Source organism: Cervus canadensis, chromosome 1 (assembly GCF_019320065.1).
Source record: "Cervus canadensis isolate Bull #8, Minnesota chromosome 1, ASM1932006v1, whole genome shotgun sequence".
Classification (NCBI taxonomy): Eukaryota; Metazoa; Chordata; class Mammalia; order Artiodactyla; family Cervidae; genus Cervus; species Cervus canadensis.
In genome coordinates, this window is record NC_057386.1 from 101,624,154 (window position 1) to 101,633,157 (window position 9,004).

At 54.1% G+C, this 9,004-nt stretch overlaps 1 protein-coding gene across 1 annotated transcript in view; it reads left to right on the plus strand.

The window, feature by feature from the left end:
* GALNT9 (polypeptide N-acetylgalactosaminyltransferase 9) overlaps positions 1-5,146 on the plus strand; it is a 119,721-nt gene extending 114,575 nt beyond the window's left edge. Inside the window, exons 10-11 of the mRNA XM_043488527.1 lie at positions 2,928-3,095; positions 4,250-5,146. Of these exons, the coding sequence (XP_043344462.1) occupies positions 2,928-3,095; positions 4,250-4,396 (315 nt within the window). The 3' untranslated portion in view covers positions 4,397-5,146. The remainder of the gene's footprint in view (positions 1-2,927; positions 3,096-4,249) is intronic.
* The last annotated feature ends 3,858 nt before the right edge of the window (positions 5,147-9,004 follow it).

Sequence of the window (9,004 nt, forward strand, 5' to 3'; positions counted from 1 at the left end):
CATTTTGCATGATGTACTCTGCCTATAAGTTAAATAAGCAGGATGACAATATACAGCCTCTAACAATGGCCATAAAGAAATCCAGTCTTGGACCCAAATCTTCACACCTGTAGATGGTTAGTCAACAGTCTTCAGCTAGTGGACACAGATGAATGCATGGACCCTTCATGGTAGGGCCCAGCCCTCTGTCTTCTGTCCACCGTGCTGGTTTGACCAATGTGCCTGAGAAGGACACAGGGCAAGTGCGTCCACCTCCACATAGGCACGGGACCCCTCCCGGGCTGGACTCGATAGATAGCCTCGGGGTTGTTTAGAGGACTTTCCTTTAACTTGTCAGGTTTTATTCTGATAATTTTCAAACATCCAGAAAAGTAGAAAAGTCTTAAGATGACCAACCACACACTCATGGGATCAGCAAACAGCAGCCTGCCAGTCAAAGAAAGGTTTTTAGCTTTTTAAAGGTTTATGGAGGGAAAAGAAGAGAAAGGACATGTGACAGTGTCCACAGAGCACGCTTGCTTTTTCCCTGCCCTTCACAGACACGGTTTTCCACCCCTGGTCCGATGCGACGGTGTTCAGATTGGGCTGTGTTTGCATCATCTACTTTTTTCTGAGTCATTTTAAAGCACATTGCAGACATTGAATCCTTTCACCTCTGCAAACATCAGGTGCATGCTCAGTCACTCAGTTTTGTCTGATTCTTTGCAGTCCTATGGACTGTAGCCCACCAGGCTCCTCTGTCCATGGGATTTTCCAGGCCAGAATACTGGAGTGGGCTGCTAGTTCCTCCTCTAGGGGATCTTCCTGACCCAGGAATCAAATCCACGTCTCCTGTGTCTCATGCACTGAGCTACCTGGGAAGCCCCTCTTCTCTTCTGAGTCTCCTCGTTTAGCAGCTAATTACCTGCCCATTTTCACACAGTCTGTTTACTATGCTGCTTCCTGGAATAACATATTTTTCTGCTCCCCATTTTCCCTTTGACTTTATTTCTTCAGTACTTTGTTTTATTACATTGCAGGGTTTGTTTTTTGTTGTTGTTTGTTTTTGTAAGTTGCCTTCCGCCCTCTGTGGACCAAGACAAGTGCCTGTGACACTTTTGTTGTCCTGGACTGGACTCTGAGCTTTTGGACTCCTGTCCGGCAACTTCAGTCACATTATACCCAGCACCATATTGAGCACACAGTAGGTGCCTAATTTTTGCCTGACTGGCAGTTTGATAAACATCACTTAACCCACTCCCCGCCAGTGCTCAATGACTGGCCCATTCACACGCAAGCCTGGATTATTGAAGTCCTCTCCCCCATCCCTTCCACTGGGACATTGTGACCCACCAGCTCTGGAGAGCCCAAGGAATCTGAGGGTGATATCCCAGAGTCGATGCTTCCTGAGGATGCATCTCTAAAAAGTATGTGGCTTCCCCACAAGCCAGCAGCGATGGCCTACAGTAGCCCATGCCCTTCTCAGCCTGGTTTGCCCCACCCCCACCCCGGCTGGGTGTCTGAGGCAGGCCGGGGAGCCGCTGGCCAGAGGCACAGGAGCGGAGACTCCTCCTTGGTGCAGTGCAGCCTTCTGACTAGACCCTCTGGCTGTCCAGTCCTCCATGGGCACAGGGATGGGCCACCATCCCTGTGCTTCACCCACCCTGCTGGCCCTCCTGCGCACTGACCATGCCCGGCTCCACTGAGTCCTTACCTGCAAGGCTGAAGCCACAGGCAGCCCACCTGGAGCTCATGCTGCAGGAGTTCATGGGCTGCAGGTCCCAGATTCAACCCTCCTCAGAGTCAGAAAGTTAACAGAGAAGGGGCATGAGCATATCCGTGATCACCTGTCCCCAGGCAAAATGACCTGAAAGGACCACTTTGCTCATAAATCTGCAGCAGGGCCCGTCATCTGCACAGCATCACCCAGGCCACCCGGCAGGCTGGCGGGGTACCCTCTGAGCTGCCGTCAGCTGGCTGCTCTGGGGTCTCTGGCCCTCCCCAGGTAGCCTCCACCCCCACCCGGCCAGGCTGCCCCAGGCTCCTCACTGCAGAGCAGCCATCCCATCAGCAGGGTACAAGGAGATGCGGGAGGTGTCCTGAGTCTTGACACCTTGCCCCAGAGTCGGTGGCAGGATTTCTGCGATGTTCACACGCCCCTCTCCATCCCCCGCAGGAGTACTCGGTAGAAAATGTGGGCCCCACGCTTGACGGGGGTGTCAGCGTCGCAGGGCCAAGTGAAGGTGCAGGGAAGGTGGTGTTCTATCAGATTGTACTGGAAAACACAGCAGTGTGTTTGTGTGTGTATGTGCGCGCGCGCTCTTATCCGAAAGCAAACAGGAGAAAGGCGAGAAGCACAGTGACCCCTGCGTGCTCAGCGAGCTCTGCGTGCGGTGCCCTAGGGTCCTCACGGCAGCCCCGCCAGGCAGGCACTGGCATTATCTGCTCACAAATCAGGAAACCGAGGCACAGAGAGGTGACGTGACTTGTCCAAAGCCACACAGCCCAGGCGCAGAGGAATCTGGAGCACTGGTTTCCTCATTAGAGCACAGATGTTGCTTACCTGGTATTTGGCAAATAACGTAACCTGGGATCGTAAACTTGGGGCTGCTTCTGGTTCAAAGGGAGACGGGTGGCTGAGGCTCCGGTTCCCCGGAGGGTGGGGTCTGCGCGGAGCTCAGGGGAAGGGGTCGGAGGCGGTCCTCCTGGGGAGATTTGCAGAAGGAATAGGGCTGGGGGCTTGGGTCCACCAGATACAGCCTCCTCTGCATGCCAGGGCTAAGCGATCTCCTTGGAGGGCCAGTCCTTCCCCAGGAAGGTTGGCCCTGGTGACTGGGCTGGCCCCGCCCACAACGCCCCGCCCCGCCCACCCCCTTCAGGGCCTCAGGCCCAGCGCTGCGCACGGTCACCCTGTGCCCACGCACCCCGCTCTAATGGCCTCTCCTCAGCTGGTGCGGTACAGCGCCGAGGGCCTGCTGCAGCTGGGCCCCTTGGGCTCCACCGCCTTCCTGCCTGACTCCAAGTGCCTGGTGGATGACGGCAGGGGCCGCACGCCCTCCCTGAAGAAGTGCGAGGATGTGGCCCGGCCCGCGCAGCGGCTGTGGGACTTCACCCAGGTCAGAGGGCTGCTGGGACCCCGGGGTCTCTGGGCCAGCCCGTGGGGGAAGCTGAGGGCAGCGGGGGCCGAACTTCAAGGCCCAGGGGCGCTGGATCAGCTGTTCCCACATGAACCGCCTCCACAGACCTTAGGGGATCTGCTCGCAGTCAAGGTCAAGGAAGGGCTGGGCTGGGCTGGTCCCAGCGCCCTGGCTGCCTCCTCAGGGCCTCGCTGCCCCACACTGCCGACTCCTCCAGCCTCCTGGGGGTGGGGGAAGGGTTTAGACAGAAGGGGTGGGGTCTGACTGCCCCTGCTGCTGATTGAGTGGGACCACGCTGGATTTGCCCAGAGATTTGTTGTGGACATGCATGCTAAGTTGCTTCAGTGCTATCAACTCTTTGTGACCCCATGGTCTATGTAGCCTGCCAGGCTCCCCTGTCCATGGGATTCTTCAGGCAAGAATACTGGAGTGGGTTGCCTTGCCCTCCTCCAGGGGATCTTCCCAACCCAGGGATCCAACCTGCTTCTGCTTCTCTTACATCTCTTGCATTGGCAGGCGGGTTTGTTACCACTACTGCTACCTGGGAAGCCCCAGAGATTTGTTGAGATTGACCCAACTCCTCCCAAGCAGGAGACCCTGGGACAGACGTGTGCACAGTGCTGTCTGGGGGCTCCCAGGTACAGCAGGAACGAGCTGTCACCTTGTCACGTAGAGTCAACGAGATCAGAGTCCCCAGGAGGCTGGGTTTGGGGCCAGGACAGTGAGGTCCAGAGTGCATGGGAAGGACCTGTCTGGAGGAAAGAGAACAGGATATGAGCCTGGGATCCTCAGGTTTGGGCCAGAGCCCTTGATGTTCAAAGGATCAAAGGGCCTGCAGAGGTGACCAATGGGCAGATCGGACCTGCCAGGGGTCAGGGAGGCATATTGGGGGGAATGCCCATCTCAAGGCCCCTGTAGTCCATTGTCTTGGTCATTCCTGGGACCCCAGGAGAAGGGAGGTGGCTGTTGGGAGGCAGTGTTGGAGAGCAGATGGTCAGTGGGGACAGAGGGATGGGAGACAGAGGGCTGGGGAGAGGCAGGACCCAGACCCTCAGGTGGCCTTGGCATCACCCCACTCCTGGGAAGCTCTTGGGATGGGATCCATGGGCTCGCTGGGTCTCCCTCCCTCGCAGGGCGGCCCCATTGTGAGCAGAGACACGGGCCGGTGCCTGGAGGTGGAGATGTCCAAGGATGCCAACTTCGGGCTCCGCCTGGTGGTGCAGAGGTGCTCAGGACAGAAATGGACCATCAGAAACTGGATCAAGCCAGGGCGGCACTGACCCCCAGCCTCACCCTGCCTCCTCACCCCAGTGAAGACTCCAAGGACCTGGGGCAGGTGTGGGGCCCCCCCACTCAATCCACCACTCGAACGCAGAGGGCCTTGGTCGGGCCTGCACCACCTTGGGTACTGACTTCTCCATGGCTGCTGGCGGGCCCTGTCACCTGGGACCCAGGGACCTCCCTATGCTCTGGAGGCTGATGCCGGGACCAGCCTCTCCTCCAGGAGCGCGGACCCCCCTCAGCTGGCGGCTCTGCCTGAGCGCGTCAGCTGACAGCCAACTCCAGCTCCAAATCACGTGCCTTTTCTACGGTATTCCTGTCCAGCCACCCGCAGCCACTTCTGCATGTGCTGAGCCCCTGTCCATCCCCCAGGCAGAAATAGCCCCCTGTGAACTCTGAGCTCCCGATGTCTCCAGCCCTGGGTGGGGCTGCCCCTGTGAGTATCTCCACCTAAACCCTGGCTGGTGAGGGGAGCGGGGCAGCAGCAGCTGCGGTGACATCAAAGACAACCCCAAGGGCAGCGCCGGGTGAGGAGGCGGCTGTGACTGCTTTGGTCCAGGAAAGAGTGATTAAACATACAGACCTGACGTCTCGTCCACAGGAGCTTGTTGGCAGTCCGGGGAGGGACCCCTGTTCTAGCTGCTAACCCAGGGCCAGGCGCCTTCTCGTGTTAGTCTAAGGCAGGGGTCAGCAAACGATAACCCAAGGCCCCTTGCCTATTTTTATAAATAAAGTTTTATTGGTACATGGCCACACCCCTCTGTTCATGTATTGTCCATGGCTTTCACATTCCAAGGCTGGAGCTGAGAAGCAGCACACCCCCCACCAGGGCTCTCCTAGGGCCTCCAAGAGGCTCTCTTGGGCAAGAGGATGCTTCACGATTGCATTTAGAACTGCAGGACACTGGGAGGGAAGCTGGACAAAAAGTTCTGGCTGTTTCTTTCCCCCATCAGGCCCAGTGCCAAGCAACAGTCCAATCCTAGCTGCTCCCTCCTTCCCAATGATGAAAGTCTTCAGCTATGCATTGGTGAGGGGCCCCAGGGCAGGCTTGGCTCACCCAGCCGTGGAAATGAACAGCAGATGAGATGCCAAGCTGCTGAAAGCCAACCAACTGTCTCCTCCCACACAGAGGGTCTCCTGGGGATGGAAGTTGTGGGCACCATCAGTAACTTCCTAGTTTCTCCCCATTTTCTTTTGTTTTTATTTACTCATTTATTTTTGGCCATGCTGGGTCTTCATTGCTACATGGGCTTTTCTCTAGTTGCAGCAAGCAAGGGTTACTCTCTAGTTGTGGTGTGCTGGCTTCTTATTGCAGTGGCTTCTCTTGTTGCAGAGCATGGGCTCTAGAAGACTTAGTTGCTCCATGATGCACGGGGCTTAGTTGCTCCACAGCCTGTGGGATCTTCCTGGACCAGGGATTGAACCTGTGTCTCCTGCATTAGCCTGCAGATTCTTTACCACTGAGTCACCGTGGAAGCCCTCCTCCCCATTCTTACAGAGTAACCTGGGATGCAGGGTGGCAGGGGTCCCAAACAACAGGGTTTTAAGCTGGGGGGAAACTTGAAGTGTAGCCAGGTAGTCTGTCCTCCCAGAAGTGGGAGAGTGGCCCTTCCCCCTTGCCTCCTGTGTTCCCCCATCTTGCTCCCTGCCTCCCAGCACTGCCTCTTCCTAGGAGAGGAAAAGTCACTTCCACCAGTGCCAGGGATCTTATATCCTGTTGCCAGGAGGGGCGGGGTAGTTTTCCCTAAAGATGAGCTTCCGAAAGAGAGGAAAGAAGCAAAAGTGTTACTGAAGAAAACTTGGGTCCACTCACCTACACACACAGTGAAGCCAATGTACTAACCCGGGTTTGTGGTGAAGGAAAGTGCAGGCACCAAGCAAGGAGTCTGGGAAGTTCGTGCTCAAAAGACGCAAACTCCCAATGGCTTTCAGGGAAAGATTCTTAAAGATGGGGTGAGGGAGGGGGGTTGTGGGGTATGTGATCAGCTGGTGGACATTCTTCTGGTTGGTTGGTGGTGAGGTAATATAGTTAACTTCTCCTATCTAGTGGGGGTTTCAGTATCTGCAAAATAGCTCAAAGGGAACTTCTCTGGTGGTCCAGTGATTGAGTCAACCATCTAATGCAGAGAAAGAGGGTTTGATGCCTGTCTGAGGAACTAAGCCTGTGCATGACAACTACTGAGCCCCTGTGCCACAACTAGAGAAAAGATCCCACATGGTTGAGAAAACAAAACATTAAAAAAAAAAACTAAACCAGAAACAATATTGTAACAAACTGGATAAAGACTTCAAAATGAAACAGTCACTAGCCAAGGACTGGACTGCAAGAATTCAGAAGATTCCCAAGTGAAGTTACAACACGTAGCAGCCATTAGCATGCCAAATGTATTGCCTTTGCTTTAAAATAGAAAACATCACAGGCTCGAACTTATAAACCTCGCTCATGTTACAATTCATTAGGCAAATTGACAGTCCCGTCAAAGCTGGGTGGTTTGCAGCCCACACAGGATGCCACAGAAGCCTGACACCTGGAAAATTGCCTCTCAGCATCTTGACAAACCTCTCATCCTCTTGGGAGGCGGGGAGTTCCCGTGTTTTGAAAGCCTGCTCTTTCTGTCAGGGTCCTGCCTGCCCCCAGGACACATGAGGATGAAGGCATTGACTAGGTGGGGCAGTAGTGGGTCCACGGGCAGCAGGACTAAGTCAGGTCAGCCCACAACTGCCCAGCGCCATCCATGCTCTCCTACTTAGAGGCTGCTGTCTATCAGAACCAAGATTGAATCTAGCATCCTTCTTCCTGATAGACGGCCAGGCAGCACTCTTATTTCTGTTGCCTCCAGTCCTTACCTGCCTCCTGAGCACATGAATTCCTCATGAGGCTGGCCCTCTTTCAGAAAAACTGCCATAGAATCCAGGGGGTAACTCCATGCTAAGAGCCCCTGCCCAAAGTCAGTTGGAAAGAGAGTTGAAGACGGACCATGATCCCCATGCTGCCACGTGGGGGCAACTACGTGATGGAGCCACTGGGAATGGTCTCTGCAGTTTTGTGGTCAACACTTGGTCACGGCTGGTGGGACGTCCCTGCCAGTCGAGACCCTGCCTGCACTCCAGGCATATGCTTGTCTGGGGCCAAGTTCACAGAGCTTTCTAGTTCATGGTGACATGTGCTTTCATCGTCCCCCTCTGTAATTCTGGGTTCAGAGTAGCCACTAACGTCATCCATGGACTGTTCTGAAGCCAACCCAGCCCCCCAAACCCTCTACCCCTTTTAACCATCAGTCCATAGTTGAGATCACCCCAGTGATTACCAGCATGCATCGCGTCTCTCAAAGGGAATTCAACACAAGGAGTTGATCACACAAGTTACAAAAGGGCTGAGGCATCCCAGGGACTCATCTTCCATGGCCTGAAGGGACCCAAGAGAGGGCAGTGTTACTGGAGCCAGGAGTTGGGGCCCCTTGTGAGGACTGGGACTCTAGAAAGAGGGATGGAAGAGACATGGCACTTCCAGAAATGCTCCTGAAACCGGAGATGGGGACGGAAGCACCCTGGCTTCTCTCCACCCTCCAATTTTCCAATGTTTTCTTTCGGCTGAAACTATCTGGAGCTGAAGGACAAGAAATCATGGGATACAGACCTCTCTGTGAAGCAGAGCAGGGACGTAAGAGCAGAAGGGGGTCCGAGAACAGACCCAAAGGTGGTGGCCACAGGTCATCTCAACGGGACAGGATTCCTGACTCTGACAAGTGCAAGGTGGGCCAGAGGGTCACCCTTCTTTCCAGAGTGCCCAGGACACCCCCCTCCCCATCACAGGGCCAGGACTGGGCACCAGAGGCTCACGGAACAGCACCCTTGATAATATCTGGCTTGCTTTATCTCCTCCAGCTTCACTTGAAATTGGTCCACTGTAGCTGGCAAGAGTCAATTTTGAAATTCTCAGAAATTTTGTGCACCAATTGGGAAACATTGTTGTTGTTCAGCTGCTAAGTCATGTCCGACTCTTTGTGAGACCATGGACTGCAGCACATCAGGTTTCCCCTGTCCGTCACTATCTCCTAGAGTTTGCTCAAATTCACGTCCATTGAGTCGGTGATGCTGTCTAACCATCTCATCCTCTGCCAACCCCTTCTCCTCCTGCTTGCAATCTTTCCCAGCATCAGGGTCTTTTCCAATGAGTGGGCTCTTTGCATCAGGTAGCCAAAGTATTGGAGCTTCAGCATCAGTCCTTCCAATGAATATTCAGGGTTGATTTCCTTTAGGATTGACTGGCTTAATCTCCCTGGAGTCCAAACATGGCTATTACTAAAAATAAGCTACTTACAACTCAATCAATTATAATAAAAGCAAAGGCAATAAATACTCAAAACTCAGCACTTCCTAGTGATTTACTCTATTTTATTATACTCTGTGCTTCTGAGATTATTGTGTCTACGAATCTGTATGTTGGGGATGGTGGGGAGCACCCTCTTTTCTTTTCTTTTCTTTTTTCATTTATTTTTATTAGTTGGAGGCTAATTATTTTACAGTATTGTAGTGGTTTTTGCCATATATTGACATGAATCAGCCATTGATTTACATGTGTTCCCCATCCTGATCCCCCCTCCCAC